This window comes from Bicyclus anynana, unplaced genomic scaffold (assembly GCF_947172395.1).
Source record: "Bicyclus anynana unplaced genomic scaffold, ilBicAnyn1.1 scaffold_61, whole genome shotgun sequence".
Classification (NCBI taxonomy): domain Eukaryota; kingdom Metazoa; phylum Arthropoda; class Insecta; order Lepidoptera; family Nymphalidae; genus Bicyclus; species Bicyclus anynana.
Genome location: NW_026441302.1, coordinates 1 through 21,151, shown reverse-complemented (window position 1 = coordinate 21,151; position 21,151 = coordinate 1). Strand labels below are relative to the sequence as shown.

Genomic DNA, 21,151 nt, shown 5'->3' with positions numbered 1-21,151 from the left:
AAAAAGCGTAGTTTCCTACCTAATCCCGCAATCACTGGTGCGCGACCGCTGCACGTCTGCCGAGATATTGTTACGACAAATATTTGTTCTAGGGTGGCCACAAAAAGCGTTAAAAGCTCAGATATTTAGATGAGAAGTAGAGCGGCTGTTTCAGGAAAATAAAATGATAATAATTATAAAATAAAATCAATTATTTCAAATTGGAATAGCGATTGTAGTTATTTATTATTTTCTACAATTCTTAGAGTATCATTTGTGCAGAAGAAAGAAATTCCGACGTTTATATCTTACTAAGCCCGCTGTTTCACCCGCGTATTTCACGTTCTTGTAAGAATATGGGGATTAAATATAGCCTTTTAGCGGACGCCCGCGACTTCGTCTGCGTGGAATTCAGTTTTTCGCTAATCTTGCAAAAACCATGTATTTTTCCGTGTTGATCCCGGGTATCATTTATCTTTGTTTTAAATATCAGCCAAATCGGTACAGTAGTTGCGGCGTTAAAGAGTAACAAAAATCCAAACAAATTTTGTAATATTAGTTTAATACACCCACAATTACCGTGGCTTTGTAGTTTAGTATTAAGTAGTAAAAAAAAATTTAAATCAGTTCCGAAAATCTAGAGATTACACCCTACATTACCACAAACTTTACTTACAAAATACGAGTATTAGTTTATTTATGTATATTTACTATTCATTTTACCTGCTTCAAAATAACTCATGCCGTCTTATCTCAATCTTTATTTACCATACCACGGTTTAATAAGCTAATATGTTTATTCATTGATTTGTTACACAGTACCTACACGGCGATAAGTTCACCTTTTTTTGTTCGAGAGATATCGAATACTCAAGTCCGTCGAGTAAGGTAAACATTTGCTTCCATATTATCTACGAGTACATTTACTTATTATCAGAGATGTGATTTATTTGAAATAGTTCTTTTTAAAATGTAAATACAAAATGCAAAATACCTATTTTGTATTTTATTTGAAATACCTTCCGAGATGTATTTTGTATTTTTAATATTCATTTCAAAATGCAAAATACTTTGTGATGCAGTTTAGCGAATATTAACAGTCAAACAAAACGAAATGAACGAATGACGCTTGTATTGCCGAATTTGACCAATAGAGGTGCCTGCTAGCCATGTGCGTTCTTTTTAAGGTTCCGTAGTCCACAAGGAATCCTTATAGTTTCGCTATGTCCGTCTGTCCGTCCGTCCGCCCGTTCGCGGCTTAGCGCAGTGACTATAATTACTAGAAATCTGTAAATTAGCATGAGTGTGTATATTAAATTGTAAACAAAGTCATATAATAAAATCTTGAATAATATTTTTTTTAGGTTAAAATTATTAATTAAAAATTAATTATGAGTTAATTAAAAAGGTAAAGTTGTAAATAAAATAAGATATCTCAAGAGTCTGTTAAAACTAGAAGGCTGAAATTTGGTTATATTAATTACGACTATAAAGTAGTAAAAAGAAAATTCGAAAAAAAGTTGGTTTTGGGGTTCTTTCCTACATGTAAAGTTAGGATGAATTTTTTATCTTCTATCACATGGTGTGGGGCACCGTTATCGGTATTTTTGTGCATTACATAAGGAATTAAGCTGCTCATTTAATCTACGGAACTCTACTCTGCACGTGGCCCGACACGCGCTTGGCTAGTTTTTTATTTTTTTCTTCGTTGGTCAAAGTCTGCGCCTTTAGTATTGACGAGTGACAATGTCACACGAAAACGACGAACATTATGACGAACGTTTTTGTTCGGCTCGGCATTGTGTCTCTATTTCTCATGAAAAATACAAATTATCTGTGATTTGGTCAAAAGGTATTTTATTTTGAAAAAGTATTTTGAAAATACCTATTTTGCATTTAGCATTTAAAATACCAAACGCAAACCTATTTGGTATTTTGCATTTGAAATACTAAATCTCAAAAGTATTTTGCATTTCGTATTTAAATGCTTTTTTAAAACCATTTTGTACATCTCTGCTTATTATGTTTGCCTTACTTTGTTGATATCAAAAAATGATAATGGTATTCAATTTGAAGCTCGTCAAGAATTTTTAGTATCAAAGTGAATTTCGCGTACGCATTTTCCAGTAACAAAGAATCCTCAACAATTGCACAACCTTTTGGAGATCTCGTGATGCAATATTTTCAGTAACTACCATTAAGGTAGGTTTATATCTACCTTATATATAAACCTACCTTAATGGTAGTTACTTATAGTTATATTTTGACGGCCTCTGTGGCGCAGTGGTATGCGCGGTGGATTTACAAAAACGGAGGTCCTGGGTTCGATCCCCGGCTGGGCAGATTAAGATTTTCTTAATTTGTCCAGGTCTGGCTGGTGGGAGGCTTTGGCCGTGGCTAGTTACCACCCTACCGACAAAGACGTATCGCCAAGCGATTTAGCGTTCCGGTACCATGCCGTGTAGAAACCGAAAAGGGTGTGGATTTTCATCCTCCTCCTAACAAGTTAGCCCGCTTCCATCTTAGACTGCATCATCACTTACCATCAGGTGAGATTGTAGTCAAGGGCTAACTTGTAAAGAATGAAAAAAAAAAAATCTAGTATTCAGATAGTTCTATACATTAATAGAAGTTTCGATTTTGCTAAATTTAAGCAAATGCTTCATTGTAACATAATTGTGATTATGACCTCTGCCTTCGATTCGGAGGGCGTAGAATCGAATCCGGTGCATGTTTTTTTAAAAAACATAATTATCACGTGTATATAATTTTCATCAACGTTTGACACGTTGAAAAACATCGTGAGGAAACCTGCATACCTAAGAATTTTCTTCTTCTGCCAATCCGCCTAACCCCTCATTCTTAAAGAAGACTCGTGCTTAACAGTGAGCCAAATATGGGTTGTTAATGAACAGTGCAAGCCGATAAGCGACTGAACAAAACCACCGACCGGTTTAAAATGCTGAAATAACAGCGAGACTTACAGGAGCTGTCGTTTTTTACAGTTCTGCACACAATGCCGCTATTCAAAAGCGATTCAATGGATTCGAACGAACGTTAGTGTCGGAGCAAACGATGGCACCGAGTGATTGCTCGCGAGCCGCAGACAGCCGTGATCTCTGACATAAGCTATTCCTTATTCCCACGATCGTGACCTTTCGATACCTATCATCTTACATTGCAATTATGCATACGTTTATGTATGTTGTAACTACGATACTACTTATTAAAGCTCTATAATTTGGTATGCCATCCCATCACGGCTAAAGTATTTTAATTCGACCGAATTTAACATATTATCTTCGGTTTCACAGAAAGGAGTTTCGCGACATCTTGCATTTAATTAATGATAGAACGTCCAGCGTCCTGCCAGCAGGACTGTACGACCTACCGGTAGGCCCTCGTGTTTTTAGTTTATTTGAGTACAGCGGGCCTTCTAGCAGTACGCAATTTAATCGAATATATATCGGACCTAGGCGCGTTTGGAACCCTCTTAACTTTAATATTAAGTTTTCGAATAATTATTATCACCACTATCTTAAGTTTAATATTATTACCTGACGTTTCGAAAGAGTTTGTAAACTAAGCCTATTTGAAATAAATTAATTTTGACTTTGACGTTGACTATATCCCTACTCTTTTTTCTCAGCGAGTTCTGCGATCAGTCCGTTCCGAGCCTTATGTGCTTATGGCGACAAATAGAAGACGTGGGCTGCGCGTTCGCGCCAAAGCGACACATTTCGATGCGAGAAATAGTGGAAACGTGTGGAGTCGTTAACATTTTGGGGAAGATTACCGCATTAGTTTTTGTTGGGGGGACGGACCGTGAGAAAAAAAATTACATGTGTTTTATGCTCACAACAAAACCAAATGAAATTGTTTTGCATTCCATACAAATGCAATGAAATTGTTTTAATTGTAGAACCGTGACAGCCCCGTTTGAACCTACACCCTCCGGATCCGACTCTGGAGGGCGTAGGTTCGAATTTGGTTCGAATTTGCAAATTCGGTTGAGGTGCACCTCAACTTTTCATTTGCATTTTTTAAGAAATTAAATATCACGTGTCTCAAACGCTGAACATCGTGAGGAAACCTGCACACCTGAAAATTTCCTTAATTCTCTAGTGAGTGAAGTCCGCCGATCTCCATTGGGCCAGCTTGGTAGACTATTGGCCTAAGCCCTCTCATTCTGAGAGCTCGTGCTCAGCAGTGAGCCAAATATGGGTTGATAATGATGATGATGATGTTTTTATTAACAAATTAAAAACAAAAAAATGTAGCATTTACTTAAATAAAAACATTTATTCGATTATTTTACGCAATATGTTTCGTAAAGAGAGAAATCAATCTAAACTTCTCCATTGTCTCTTTTCGTATAAAAATTTTTCTTTCCTTTTTTTTATTTAATTTGGTAATTTGTGCAATTTTATTTTGTGGTATTTAATTTAATGTAGTAATTGTGACTGTTTGTATTTTTTCTTTTTCACCATGTATAATATTTGCACACTATTCATTTAGTTGAATGTTGTAAAGAACAATAATTCTTGCAAATAAACGATATTATTATTATATAGGGTGTGGTCCGTGTGGGCCGTGCCCACCCTTGAAAGGATCTGTGTCCACCCTAGGATTCTGGGCTGAATCTGGGATGGAATTCTATTATGATAATCCTAGATAAGCCAATGAGCCTACATTAGCTTATTGGTAAATCTCATTCGATTCTTTTCTCTCTGTCCATAGGCAAATCTCACGCCTTTCCAGGCCTATCTGAATAGTTTTATATACGAATAGTTAAAATACGAGCATACCTTTCAAAAGTGCTTGTAAACTAAGTCTAATTGAAATAAATGAATTTTGAAAATAAATGTTTCATAAGAGACTCGTTCTCTACCAGTCTCAGTAAATCAAATAAATTTCAAATAAATGCTTATTAAAGGATCGTTTCTTCCTCCACTGATCTCCTCGCGCACTGAAAACTTGGCAAGGCTTCTGTGCTCACCCAAACCCTCCCCAAGTGACGCTGCAGTGCCCGCTCACAATCAGAAAAAGGGATTTCTTTCGGACACGTGTTGCGTTAGCAGATCTCGGCAGATTCAGTTTAATTCCCAGATGGTTCTATCTAACTAAATAATAAATTCAGCTTGGATCTCCGAAATATTTAGTTCACGCATTAATAAATTGCTCGTCACCAACGTGTTTTTCAGAAAGTTACAGAAATCCGTCGAGCTGTGCAAGTTCACTGGCGCGTGTAGTTTTATGTCCCAGCGACTGTCGCACATCTAACACGTTAATACGAAAAATGTAAATGGGATAGGTATTCGTACCTACTCCATCAGATATGAAAATATGAAATATGTTTTCATTTAAATTGGAAGCTCCTGATATTATTATCGGATTTTGGATGGACACGTGGTATTTCATTTCGAATTCAATTTCTATTCAGTTTTCATATTAGCTATTGTTACGAAATAACAATTGTACGTACATGATATTCTTTGAACAATGCAGATGAATGAATTTCAGTGTAACATTTCGGACGTAGCCATTATTTATACCATCAAACAGATTTTGTATTAACTTTTTGATATTGTATTTTATTGTATCGATATTGTATTTTATTGAAGACCTTTCTTGCGTTGTGTAAAGCGATGCGAACCGGGATAGTGGGTTCGATTTCCAGATAGGTACCTATTTCTATACTATTATTATAAAGAGGTAAAGTTTGTGAGGTTGCAGGAAGTAGATAATCTTTAGATACTGAACCGAATTTGAAAATTCTTTTACCAATAGAAAGCCACGTTATCTGTGAGTGGCTATATTTTATCTATCCCCCTATTGCCATAGTACATGGGTACTACCTGGCTAGTTTTTGTTTCCACATACGTATGTGGAAACAAAAACTAGCCAGTTAAGCATATTTTCGTTTCGAAAACATCGTAACTCTTAGCAAGAATCACGGAGCGTGAAGGATAAGGATCGGCAAATTACGAATGGACACGTTTTTGTTTTTCGGCCGATTCAACAAAGCACTATGGTAGTTTATTTTACAGCTGATGGTACACTACCAATAGTATAACAGCATCCAACAATCCATCTATATCTATACTTATAATAAACCTGGTCGAATTCTATACATTTATTCGCAATTTGATATTTTACTTATACCATTTGTAACTCCAAACGTTACCGTGGCATAACAGACGCCAGCGCCATCTAGAATCTATACTTATAATACGAATTCTGTACATTCTGTACATTGAAGATATTTTGAAAATTTTTGTTGCAGGGCATTATACAATCGTTAGGTACCAAAAATATTTTTTTTGTCTGTCTGTCTATCTGTCCGTGTTTGTTTGTTATTCGGGCATCACGCTGAAACTACAGAATTAATTCAAATGAAACTTGGCACGGTTTAAGAGTATAACACGAAGAAGGTTATAGGATACTTTTATTGCGAAAATAAAATAACAAGGGGGTGAAATAGGGGTTGAATTCTTTTTTTTCATATTCCTATAAGCGTTCCGTTTTTCCTTGTATTGTTGAAATCGAAAAAAAAAATAAAACTTGACTATAGCTTGGCAAGTTCGTTGATAACACTCCCATAACATGCGGGCGGCAGGGGGAACGGACTGCGCGGGTGTGATGTCGAGCGCGCGGGGGGTAGAGGGAAGGACTGCGCGGGTATGAAGTCGTGCGAGCGGGGCATCGCTACCGCCCTCAGCGCCCGCGCGGACATCGTGAGTGTTATGAACGAATTTGCCAAGCTAAAAGCATAAACTGTGATATAGGTGTGATAGGCGATCACACCTATATCACAATTACCACACCACTTTACTCTCGCATTGTGCGTATGGTAACTAGATACATATTATTATTCTAAGTAATAGTCTTTAAAGTTATTAAACTTCAAAGTATTTTTTTCACATTTCTTTAAATTCAGGTAAAGCTTGTATGTTATTACTGGCAATTTGTTTATTGTAAAAACCATTAGTTAAGAGTATTGAGTAGAAAACTAGATATTAAGACGGCCTCCGTGGCGCAGTGATATGCGCGGTGGATTTTCAAGACGGAGGTCCTGGGTTCGATCCCCAGCTGGGCCGATTAAGGTTTTCTTAATTGGTCCAGGTCTGGCTGGTGGGAGGCTTTGGCCATGGCTAGTTACCACCCTACCGATGAAGACCTACCGCCAAGCGATTTAGCGTTCCAGTACGATGTCGTATAGAAACCGAAAGGGGTGTGCACTTTCATCCTCATGCCGTGCTCTAAATCTTATTATTAAGAAGTTTATCTTCTCTTACTACTCTAAGATCTTCTGATTTCTGATTTGATCACGCGGAAATCCAATTATCCCTCCCTCCCTCATCCTACTTCTGTCGCTCGTTGAGACATTCTTTTCCCTCTGAATATGATGCCCATAGCAAGCAATCAAGTTTTGGATCTATAATACTACTTGTATGTCATCATTGGCTACACACTCTATTCAAAGACTTTGAGAAATGTAACAACTAAAATTTTTAATTCCTTGTGGTAATTAACTAATTACTCATTACGTACTTACATTTGAAATCCAACTTAAATAGGAAGTTTGGAGGAGATGCTAAATAAAAAAATAATAATCTGCTTATTAAAAGTTATTTTCAGCCATAATTAATTATCTTCGTTTCGAAAGACTTTTCATGAAATAAACAAAATAGACCAAGAGTATGCGCGCTTTCACTTCGAGACTAGGGTGCTATCCATCTAAAGCGATAAAGGTAAGCGATGCTATTATTATAAATGGAAATTCTTCGCTTGAACATCCATAGGACACATTGGAATGAAGCAATGCTTCATATGTATCGATAATAATTATTCATAATAATACCTTATACTCGTATCTACCTTACGAAAAGCGATGCTTTATTGTGGCAGACACAGGCACAGCTTGTGGCAGGATGGCCTTTATAAACTCTAAAATAGGTAGCTGTTTGGTGGATCCCTGGGAATATTATCTAGGTAATATTACCACGAGAAAGCCGAATTTCTTATGCTAGTAAGGCTTTCGCAATGCAGTTAAAAAGAGTTAAAAGCAATTCAACACTCAAGAGTTCTGAACTTTTATAGAAAAGATGATAGTACTAATATTAATTCCATAATCCAACTAGCTAATTAGACTAGTGGGCAATTTGGAATAATGAGTTTGCCAGGTAAAATATTTTTAAGCGGATTAGATTTATTTTTAAACTAGCGAACCCGGTCAAGCTTTGCTTTTACATTCCTTATCCCTATCTTAATCTACTTCCACCATACACCAGCCCTAACCTATCCCCACTTTACACCTACCCTACCCTACCCCCACCCTACACTTATCCTACCCTACCCCTACCCAAGCTACCCCTACCCTACCTCTACCCTATACCTGCCCTAGTCTTACCATAAGTATCTTATGTCCGTTGCCTGGTTCTAAGCTACCTCTCCACCAATTTTCAGCCAAATCAGTTCTTTTATTTTCGTTTTTTTCAACTTTTTTTCTAATACTTACATTTTTAAACTTTTAAATGTCCGAATTCAATAATTTGAAAAAGTTAAATTAAGGTATTGAAGCAGTCTTGAATCTGAAGTAATTTATTTTGATAAACCAGCTGGATACATTTAGTGCTTTCAATTTAGACCATTACGGTTATCTCCTAAACGTTCCATTTATTTCTAGTTAGACAAGCCACTAGACAACCCGCAGGCCATCCTAAATCGCAACGTGGCAATTTAGCTGGCTCAGTGAGAGTAATAGGCTGTTCATTCCCTTTTACCCCGGTGCGATGGGAGCCCAGGGAGACTCCGTGTCGTAACAGTGGCAATATATTGGGCTATCGATCGAGCATTTGCTAACTGAGTACGCCTACACAGACCCAAGAAGAAATGCAAGATTATATCGATACGGAAAGCTAAAATCAGAAATATTTTTATATTAAACCCACATAGACATTTTTAGTTATTTCGTTAGATTGAGCCATAACAAATTTATTGACTGGAAACATTTTGAATGAATGAATATTGCAACTTTCAAGTTTAATAAGAGCTTGTAAAAAATTGGTAAGGTTTTTTGGATAAAACATTGACCAAGTAAATGATTAAAGTGTTACACCTGAAGGTAATAAAATCAAAAGATAGGTTTTTATAACATCGACCGGTTTACGCTTCACTGCAATTTCAACTCAAGATTATAAATTTACAACAGTATTTATATAATTTATATGTATTAAGTATTGGTATATTTAACTTGTGCACATAATAAGTTATAGTACAAGGTCTTGTATAAGAAATTAGTATATGGAGCGAGCTATTCTGGAATTTCTCTGCGTGATCGAATCAGGAATGAGGAGATCCGCAGAAGAACCAAAATCACTGACATAGCTCAACTAACCGAGAAGCTGAAGTGGCAATGGGCAGACCACGTAGTTCGAAGAGCCGAGGGACGTTGGGGTCCAAACATGCTGGAATGGCGACCCGCACCGGAGAGCGCAGTGTTGGTCGATCCCCACTAGGTGGACCGAGGATATCAAGCGGGTTGCAGGGAGCCGCTGGATGCTGGCGGCTCGAGACCGTTGTGCTTGGAGGTCCATGCAAGAGGCCTATGTCCATCAGTGGACGTCTATCGGCAGATAACGCCCCATACAAAATGGTACGAATTAATGACGTCATAGGTCATAATGATTTTTATGGGCGTTCAAACAAAAATAATAATATCTTTGCACTAGTCCTTTCTCGGATTCGTTCTCTCTAGTTCTAATGCCTCCTACTAAATATATAGGTATAACCTGCAAAGGAAAGCGACTGAGGGACGACTTCTGTGTTGTGGTTTACGCTCCAAATAGCAAATAACCAGAACGTAGGCTCGCTGTCATACGATACCTACTCGTATGTGTAAGCCGCTTTAGTGTTGTGTTGGTGTGTGTTCTTTGATACTGGCTTTAATTGGTAACGTATTTACTAAGACTTTTAAACTAATTTAGATACAAAAAGGTTTATTTCAGATATTACTTTGACGGCCTCCGTGGCACAGTGGTATTTACAAGAAGATGGTCCTGGATTCGAGATTAAGGTTTTCTTAATTGGTCCAGGTTTGGCTGATAGTAGGCTTTGAACGTGGCCAGTTACCACCCTACCGACAAAGACGTACCGCCAAGCGATTTAGCGTTCCGGTACGATGTCGTGTAGAAACCGTTGTTGATTTTCTACTCCTACCAAGTTAGCCCGTTTCCATCTTAGATTGCATCATCACTTATCATCAGGTGATATTGTAGTCGTGTTGTAAAGAAAAAAATAAATAAAAAAAAATTGTTTACATTTTTAATGTACCTACTCATGCTAATTTACAGCTTTCTAGTAGTAATAGTCTTTGCGCTAAACCGCGGACGGTACGGATTAAGTGCGGATAATGTAGACGGGCCATCTGTGATCATGTAAAGATGGAGTACCTATCCAATAATAATATACTCAATAAAAATTTCAAGGTTCTACTTATCGCATGCATGAAGTCATGCTTCGAGTAACAACTTCCGTATCGAATGTGCTAGAAGGAAGCCATAGTAATACTACCGATCGTCCTGCCGCTTACCAACTGTTTTAGTAAAAAATAGAGATAAAAATAGTGTTTAAAACTTATGCTAAACTCATCGTAAGTATAATAAGTATCTACTCAATTAACTTATAAGTTATAACTAAAATACCGAACAAGACGAGTCGGTATCGCCGACCGAGAATGGGGATGATGACTAGGTTTGAATATATTGATTTTTATGATACATTCGAGAATTAAGGTCAACGTTAACAATTTATACATAAAAAGCGTTGACTGGACATTTACTGGATATTTGCAAAATAAATAAGATTTTAAGATTTCAAAATCTATTAAAAATCTTCTATCGTAATTATGAAGGGTAGTGGTCATCTGGCCCCACGGTGACCACTACCCTTCCGATAGTATTTTAGAGAGAGTCGCCTTACTAAAACTAAACTTCAAGGAGGGTCCACTATCACTAATTCAAGTGTATTCTCCCACCGAAAGTGCATGTGAAGAAGAACTCACAAAATTCTACAATGACTTAACAGAAGCGCAAGAACTGGCTGATAAAAACAGGCTAATCATCGGCGATTTCAATGCCAAAATCGGAGAACCTAAGCCACACGAAATTTTTATAATGGGCAAATATGGTTATGGTACACGGAACGCCAGAGGCGAACGCCTAATTCAATATGCACAGGAGAACAACTTGGCAGTGATGAATACATACTTTAAGAAGAAACCTTCCAGAAGGTGGACATGGATATCACCAGATCATATAACAAAAAACGAAATTGACTTTATAATGAGCCCCAACCCAAATACTGTAACAAATGTAGAAGTTCTGAACAAAATAAGCTTTCCATCTGATCACAGAATTGTAAGAAGCACAATAAAAATTCAAAAACCTAAACTTAACAGAAGATCATTTAAATCTGTGCCCAACAAATTGAAGAGCACAAAAGAAAAAAGCAGTTTTTTAGAGAACTTGAAAAAGATCCTACCAAGGTTGCAAGAATTTGTAAAAGAAAACAAGACTGTACAATCCTTTAGTGACAAACTGGAAGATGCAATTACAAAAAGTCTCAAAAGTGATGAAAAAGTAAGCAACAGGCACAGAGAAAAGATCATTAGTGACAACTCACAAAACTTGATCTGTAGAAGAATTGAACTTTTGTTTACGAAGAAAAAGTCTAAAGAAATGAGAGAGGAACTGAAAATGCTGTTCAAACAATCTAACAGATCAATCAAACGTGATTATGCCAACCATAGAATAGAAATAATAGAGAAAAACATGTCTACTTTCCGAAGTTCAAAAAGAGCTTTCAAAGAACTATCTACACACAAGAATTGGATACAAAGCTTGAATAGTGACATGGGCGAAAACAAAAATAGGGAAGATATAATAAAATGTGCCACAGCGTTCTATACTTCTCTTTATAAAGGTCCACCACAGGATGTCGAAAATGATAATAGTGATAATACAACTGCAGACAATGCAGGAGAAACACCATTAGATTCAATAACGGAAGGAGAAATAATGACTCAAATCAAACGACTAAAATCTGAGAAGAGCCCAGGAGATGATACCATCACAAACGAAGCCATAAAAGTCGGAATGACAATTCTAGCCCTATATCTAAACTTAACACACACCTAAGGTTTGCAGATGACATTGTTCTTTTTAGCGAATCCGCGAAAAGTCTAGAAGCATTTACCTAGGTAAATCTGTGTCCTTCGATCCAAACAGAAATGAAAACGAAATAAACAGACGAATAAGTACGGCTTGGAAGAAATACTGGGCCCTAAAAGAAATTTCAAAAGGGAACTTTAGCCTTACTATAAAAAAGATTATAATGGATTCTTGCATTCTCCCGAGCCTAACTTACGCTAGTCAGACATGGATCTACACAGAAAAAGTAAAAAATAAAATTTCATCATGTCAACATGCTATGGAACGCAGTATACTGAAATTGAGGAGGATACAAAAAACAAGAAACGTAGACATCCGAATGAAAACTAAATTAACAGATGCGCTTCTTTTTAGTTTAAAACAAAAATGGAACTGGGCTGGTCACTTGTCAAGATATAAAGATAAGAGATGGACTTACCAAACAACTAAATGGCAGGGCCCAATTGGCAAAAGAAATGTAGGAAGACAGAAAAAGAGATGGGTCGATGATATAATAAAAACAGCAGGAAAAAACTGGATGCATATGGCCAAAGATAGGGAAAAATGGAAAAAGATGGAGGAGGCTTTTACCCATAGAATTACTTTAAAATTTATTGCAACATGTTATGTATTGTAAAACTGTTAAGTGGAAATAAAGCTATAATAATAATAATAATAATCGTAATTATATGAAAATTCATACAGTTTTAGGTTAAATGTTATTTTTTTTTAATATGTGTTATACTATAAACATAAACGCACAAATAACAAAGATATTAGTATTTTTGTTTGACCACCCATACAAATCTAACAATCATTATGTACCTACGACGTCATTAGTTCGTAACATTTTGTATGTTAATAACGAGCTTCTCGTATCAAAAACATGCCCATATATTTTAAAATAAAACATTTTTGAAAGTTTACCCCTACCTTTTCTCAATGGGAGTAACCAAGTAAGAATGTACAATAAGTGGCAAGTTCTAGAGAAGTTTTAATTAGATGCTAAACGTAATTTATCAGCCTCCAGCCAAACTCGGGGATGAAAAATTTAGACAAGTTCACTGTTCTCTCTAGGTTCACTTCAGGGATATGAAAGTTAAAGAAAAGTTACTTACTTCAGTTTAGTTATAACTTGAAGTTGTACTAAGGAGTAATTAAATAACTTGGACGTAAGTACTTAGTCCAAGTTATTTAAGTCCAGTAGTAGGTACCTACCTAGTTCTGATATAATACTAAGTACATACAAAATTGTGCAAAAAATGAGTATAAAATTATGTTTAAAAGTATTTTCACAAAAACTAAAAAGCAAAAATGAAATTAGGTATAATATTTTCTACCCACTGATCAGTTTGAAATCGGTGTCAAGCCGTTGATAAATGAATCGAAGGCATTTCATAAGGATTCTCATTAATTCTTCTTTTTTCTTGTGGTTTATTTTTTCAGTAACGACTTAAATTAACACGATATGGGCTTGGCGCTGACTGATCAGTGTGTAGAAAACATTATATGTTATTTATTGTTATTTAGTTTCATTTAATTAGCGATGTAACAGTTCAATGTGGTGGAGTTATTGCTTGCTCTATTGTGTGGTTTTGCTCGTCTGTTACTTATGGTTATGGTATAATTAGGCGGTGCCAATCCAATAAACTAGTCGTATGAATTTAAGCCGTAGGTACCTATCATAAAGATTTTGGTTTGTCAGACATTATCTTTATTTTTTGTAGATTTTTGGCCACACTGGCACACTATTCTAGCCTGGAACCGACTTCAATGTCATCAGTAGGTAGATAATGTTTTAATGTTAATTTTCGCTTTTTAGTTTCGTGGGCACTTTTATGTGTTTGCAGTCGGTTGTAATATCTTTTTAATATTTATTGTTCAACACAACAGTGTAAACAATAAGTGTAAAAAGAGGTATTCTTATGAAATTCACCCTAACATCTAGGTAAGAAGTCATGCGAGGTCTTTTAATATTACCGGTCAATCAACCCCTGTTTTCCTACCCTTAGGGTCGCATTTTGTTTTTCTAATATGGGGCCAACTTCGAAGTTTGCGTACCTATACCGATAGCCGGGGTCCGTAGGACAAATCTACGAATGATTACTATCAAGTTACTTTTCAGTGAGTCATCATAATGAGACGCTCAACTTTTTTATTTACGAAAATTCTTGATTCTGGTAGCTAACTGGGTTATCAGGTAATAACATTTTTAACCGACTTCCAAAAAGGAGGAGGTTCTACGTTCGGCTGTATGTATGTTTTTTTTTTATGTATGTCCAGCGGTAATTCCGTCATTTATAGACCGATTTTTAAAATTCTTTTTTTGTTTTGAAGGGTTTGATTCCAGGGTGGTCCCATTTTTTTTATGTCAGGATTTGATGATGGCATCCTGGAGAAATCGAAGGAAACTTTCGAAAATTGTAGAGGCGGCTAGTGTGTTTGTTAGTATTTCCATAAAGTATTTTAAACCACTACAATTTTATGAAGGTTTGGAGTTGGTCTGATGAAACACAGACGATGGAACTCGTCAACGATTTACAGCAGTTACCTTTTGTTTTACAACCCCAAGGTAACTACTGCGAACCGTCGAGGAGTTCTCTTCACTGTCCTTCATCTTCATCACCAGACCCTTAATACAGTCACAACCCATCTAGGTGGAAAGTTCTCATCAATACAAAGTTAACAAGTTCAAACACAAGGTAGCTACTGTGAACCGTTGAAGAGTTCTCTTCACTGTCCTTCATCTTCATCACCAGACCCTTAATACAGCCACAACCAATCTAGGTGGAAAGTTCTTGTCGACACAAATCAATTAAGCCCAAACACAAGGTAACTGTTGTAAACCGTTAAAGAGTCCCCTCGTGTGTGTTTCGGCACCATCATCAGATCGACTCCAGACCTTCATTCCGTTGAAGTGCTTAAAAGTGGTTAATGGGAAAAATATGAAACGCTATAATTGCCCCTACGATTTTTGAAAGATCCCCTCAATTTCTCCAGGATCCATCATCAGATCCTAAAATGGTGACAATGAGATCACCTCGGGAGTATACCCTTTCAAGCAAAAATAAATATCCAAATCGGTCCATGCGTCTTCGAGTAATCAGGTAACATACCTTCATACAAAAAAAAACATACAGTCGAATTTCGTTTTTTTGAAGTCGGTTAAAAGGTCAATAAAACGAAAATCACTGTTAATTAAGAAAATTATCTGGTAGGTATGCACGTTTGAGACACGTGCTATTTAATTTCTTAAAATGCACAAAACTGAAGTCGAAGGTACATGCCCCGAACCTGGTTCGAACCCACACCCTTCAGAATCAGAGGACCGGACCTCTGGTCATATCCACTGGGCTATCACGATCCTTCGTAATTTTATCGACTTTTATTTTTAACTGATTGATAATATCTCCGTTTTCCGGCGAATAAAATGGCGTCTTCAGATTTACAAGTACAAAATATAGTGTATAAAAAAATATAATTTAAATACTTAATAGTACTTACCGACAGTAGCCATGCACAGGAATAAAATTTTCCAAAAACAAAAACTTCCCTTCATTTCCATTTTGAAATTTTACACTAAATTTAAGAATCACTGAAAATAATTGTCTTACTTAATTAAAGCCAAATAATGGCGAAATTTCACTTTCATTCCGCATTACAATATCAGTTCACAATTAATTTTTCAATTTGCGCACTAAACATTTTTAAAATCCGAACATAGCAAAAGAAAAATAATGTACCATAACATAAAACCTCCTTAATAAAAAAAAGAAATAAACTAGACACTCAAAAAAATAAAAACTTTTTATTGATAGAAATTAGAATTCGAATTTGGAACGAAACTTTTGCGCGCGTTCGCGAAGCGAGTCCACTTCGAATAACGTGAAGCTTCTCGTACTATGCTCCGGTGATCGACCCTACCGGAACCACAGTCGATAATATTCAATGTACTCTATGGTCGATAGGTTCGCGACTGCCGAGTGGCGAGTCTGTGCACCGCACCGAAACGTAACCTCCGACAAACTTGTTACTTACATCTCGTGCTGCTTCAATACAACTCTATTTCTAATGTAATAAAGTTGAATTTACATTAGTAATTATTTACAGAACTGTCGATTGTAATGTTAATATTAAACCCGTAGTTTTGTAGAGCGCATGCGCATAGAGAAGCACGTTGCCCCATTGTCGGTATTGTTTGGGTGTTCAGACAAAAGTAAAAACAATAATATAGCTAGAAAGGAAACGATAAAAGACAGTTAGTCACGCAGGAATAAGGAATGTGGATTGTGGATGTTTATACAATAAATCATAACAATGACATTGGTACCTAGGTTTCTTTGGTAGGTTGTACTAATCATAATTTTATACTATAGATCGGTTGTCCCTACAAAATCACTGCAAAAAGTGATCCGAACAATAGGCTACAAAACCTAGTGCACACATGCACAATTATTTTGTCTTCAATATTTATTCAATTATTTACATATTTATGTATACATAGTTTATTAGTTTTACAATTCCTGAACACACAACTCGACATTGTAGACGATATTTAGGTATTATTTGTTTAAATAACGTTTTTTGTTGACCAAAACTAACATTGAGATGTGGAAATTTCCTCTTTTGGGCGCCCCATTTTTCATGACCAAATAACACATCTAACAGTATTTAACATCATTGGGTTGTACCTACCGCAGTCCATGGATTGTATTACAGAACTGTTTAGCATCAAAATCAAGTTAGATATCCAGGGAACGTAGTAACGCACACTAAGAAATAAATGGGTAAATTATTACTTACTTTAAGTAACGAGCTAAAATTAAAATCATTTTTCTACTCCCATTTTGTAATCTACTCAAATAAAACCCCATATCACAAATCTATACACTACTGCAGGTCGTTTGGTAATCATAGTATAATAATATAATAAAGAAATTCAGCTGACGGGGCGCTGCCTCAGCTCGATACAGTTGAGAGCTGTAGTGCTGATTTTCAGGCATGACCCCAGGGTGAGCTCACGGACCGATCGGACATACTTTTGCGGCGTCGCTAACAATTAACTAATTGGCGATTGTAACACTCGTATTGTCGATCGTCCCATTCGTTTGAGAGCTAGAAACAGACTTCAACGCCAAACTTCACATAACAACTTATAACACTCCTCTTTTTGTTGCGTCGCCGGTAAAAAATGCATTACTTACATCATTTTGGAGAAAAGCTGATATAGCTGATTAATATCGGCCCAGCAATGTGAGAGCACATTGCTGGACCGATGTTAACCCAATCTAGCTTAGAACCACCGCATAAATACCTGGCTTTCAAATGAAAAATCTGCATCGAAATCGGGCCATCCGTTTGAGTGCTACAATGCCACAGACATAGAAATCAAACTTATAACACCCCTCTTTTTGTTGTTGCAAAACAAAAAAAAATGCAACATTATTATGGGTATTCATGGCGGATAGATGACGTTTTCAATGCATTAACTCGATTTGACATTTGCTGTCAATTGTCATGTCATTGTTGCTTTAGGGGCGCCATCTTGGTATAACTCGACTTGGGTTTTTATTTTATTTATTTCTTTTCGTTTAGTTAGATTTATTCAATTTAATAAATTTTAATAAAATCCTTGTATTTTATAAATTTTAATAATACGGGGTACAAGAGTGGACCTGAAATGGACCATCTCCTTTGCCACCCTCTGAAATCTGCCGCTCTAGGCAGCAGCCTACTTAGCCTACTAGTAAATCCACCACTGCAAACACCAGACAGATACGTCAAGCTTTTAATAGGTAGGTACCTATTAAAATGAGTGGAGTGGATATGACCTCTGCTTTCGATTCCAGATGGTGTAGGTTCGCATGCACCTCCATCTTTTCAGTTTTGTGCATTTTAAGAAATTAAATATCACATATCTTAAACGGTGAAGGAAAAACATCGTGAGGAAACCTGCATACCAGAGAATTGTGAAGTCTGACAATCCGCATCGGGCCAGCGTGGTGGACTATTGGCCTAACCCCTCTCATTCTGAGAGGAGACTCGAGCAGTGAGCCGAATATGGGTTGTTATTAATCGAATATTAAAATGTGATGTACCTACTTATCTATTTTACGTCGGGGGTTAAAATAATAATTGCTAGACGTGCGTACGGCCAGTACGGCACAAAGTTAATTATTTCGCAGCAACATACCGGCGATAGATAATTGATTTCATTACATTTCAAGCCCTCAGGTAAAAGCAATTCGGTGGTCTATAATTTATAATTTATGTTTTCTTTTACATATTTTACTCTACTACAGGTAGGTAATCGGTAGGTACACATAGTTATAATAAACTAGCCGACCCCGCGGTTTCACTCGCGTGGTTTCCATTTCCGTGGAAATACGGGAATATAGCCCTATGACACCGACATATAACGTGGTTGGTATATTGGTGAAATAATTTTCAAAATAGGTTTAGTAGACCCAAAGATTTCCCCCTACACTACAACCTCACCGACTTTACCTCTTCATAATAGGTATTTATTAAATATAGAAGTAAAGATAACATAAAATTTAAAATTTTGAAAATTTCCGAAGGTCATGAAATTATCTAGAAGAAAGACTTAAATGCCAGGAAACCTACCTACTCATACTATTTTTATAAGATGAAACTTAAATGAATTTTTTTTTTTATGATTAGTACTTATAACTGTTACCTATTCATTCATTCATTCATTCATTCATTCATTCATTAACAACCCATATTTGGCTCATTATTGAGCAAGAGTCTCTTCTCAGAATGACAGGGTCTAGGCCTTAGTCTACCTAGCTGGCCAAACGCGGATTGGCAGACTTTAGACACGTCGAGAATAAAGAAAATTCTCAGGAATTCAGGTTTCCTCACGATGTCCTTTACCGTTCGAGACACGAAACTGAAACGTTGAAAGTATATTCCCACTATATTTATAGGCTATCACATCACTCCACTTACCTATAGATACTCTTAAATATAGGTAATAATAAGTAAGTACTGCTAGACTTTGATTGTTATTTATGTGCGATACGAGTAAACTTATCGAGTTAAACATTGTGAAACCAAAAAATACTTCTCTATTTCACTTTTCAGCAAAAAGTGGCCTAAAAGATTTAACTTAGTACTGAACATGCGGATTTGTGTCAAGTGGTCGCGGGTTTGAAACCGGGAACGTGAACATGAATAAGTGCCTAAATAGCAAAGCCTTATTTGTTTGTATTTGCCCACAATGTTACAATATTTTTCATAAAGTGGTTATAACAGTAATGCATGAAGTTGTTAGCTAGTTCAACTGATACTAAAGAGGTTCGAGACCTATAGGCTTATAATAAGATACTCTATACAACTACCACACCTTCGCCGATATGTTTGTATGTTGATAAAGTAATAAAAGGCGATGTGTTAAGCTAATTTATTTATTCACTGTTTATAAATTGTACAAGAATATAAAAAAATGAATATAAAATAGGTGATAGAGATGGAATGGAATGATGGGTAATGACATTATTGTATAGTGTATTATCTATGGTAATGACCAAAGAGTAAAATAATATACAGGGTAGTAATGACTGACATTATCAATGTATATTCGCATGCGCGGCTCACGGAATTCCAAATATGAAACTGATATGAAATGTGAAATGTAGATGACCAGACCTAAATTGGGCGAACCGCGAACGAAAGAGTTCACCACACCTATCTCTTGAATTTGTTTTTTATGCTACAACCGGGTTGGCAGACTTGGGTGATAGAGTTTGGCTAGTGAAAGTAGAGACTGAAATTGACCAGCAAAAAACAATAGTGCAAATAATTAAATAACTCAATTGCAGTACAAATTGATAATTGCAATAAATTTTTTTTCAATAACTAGTTTTTTCACACTTACACGTTTTTTTTAATAAAAAAATATTTTTTTTAATTTGCCGGGCGATTTCAGTCTCTACTGTCAATAGCCAAACTCTACTATTCTAACAATTGATGATTTAATAATTATTATCTAACCACCCTACTTGTAGGTAGGTATGTTTTCTGTAATACCAGCAACTTTCCAACTTGAGAATTTCTTGAAACATAAAACTTTCCCAGGATTTTATGATTCGAAGAAAAAAAAGATCAACAAAATCCGCAAGATCGGTTATTTTTAACCGACTTCAAAAAGGAGGAGGTTCTCAATTCGGTCGGTATTTTTTTTTTTTTTTTTTTTTTTTTTTTTTATGTATGTACACCGATTACTCAAAGACGCCTGGACCGATTTCAAAAATTCTTTTTTTGTTTGAAACGGTATAGTCCCCATTTGGTCCCATTGCCATCATGTCAAGATCTGATGATGGAATCCTGGAGAAATTGAGGGGAACTTTCGAAAATTATATGGGTGTCTAGTGTGTTCGTATACTTTTCCATTTAGTACTTTTAAGCACTACAATTTCATTAAGGTTTAAAATCGATCTGATGATGGAGCCATAAAACAGACGAGGGAACTGATCGGCGATTTACAGCAGTTACCTTGTGTTTGGGCTTGATTAATTTGTATTAATGAGGACTTTCCACATAGATAGGTTGTGACTGTCATTTAGGGGTTTGGTGATGAAGACCAAGGACAATTAAGGGAACTCCTTAACAGTTAACAGTAACTACAGTTGTGTGGTCTAGCACACTAATTTTTTCTTCTTCACCAGATGCACAAGACGGAGTCGGTGCGCGCGCTGGAGACGGCCATCGAGGACGCGGAGAAGTGCGCCAGCGTGATCCAGCAGCTGGACCTGAACAAGATGCGCACGCGCACGCGCCACCACGACCCACGGCCGAGATCGACGGCCTGGCGTGCGTGCTGCCCGAAGGTAACCGACCGGTGCATAGCGAGCTCAGACCAATTATTGTATAGGACCCGCCTCGCTAGACGTTACTTTTCTGTCAAAGTATATGATAAACGATCTTATGCGATT

The 21,151-nt window shown here is 36.5% G+C and overlaps 1 protein-coding gene across 1 annotated transcript in view; it reads right to left on the bottom strand.

Annotated features, from left to right (window-relative positions):
* The window catches only part of LOC128199856 (uncharacterized), a 56,260-nt gene extending 40,102 nt beyond the window's left edge, over positions 1-16,158 (bottom strand). Inside the window, exon 1 of the mRNA XM_052891034.1 lies at positions 15,696-16,158. Within this exon, the coding sequence (XP_052746994.1) occupies positions 15,696-15,756 (61 nt within the window). The 5' untranslated portion in view covers positions 15,757-16,158. The remainder of the gene's footprint in view (positions 1-15,695) is intronic.
* Between the last annotated feature and the right edge of the window lie 4,993 nt (positions 16,159-21,151).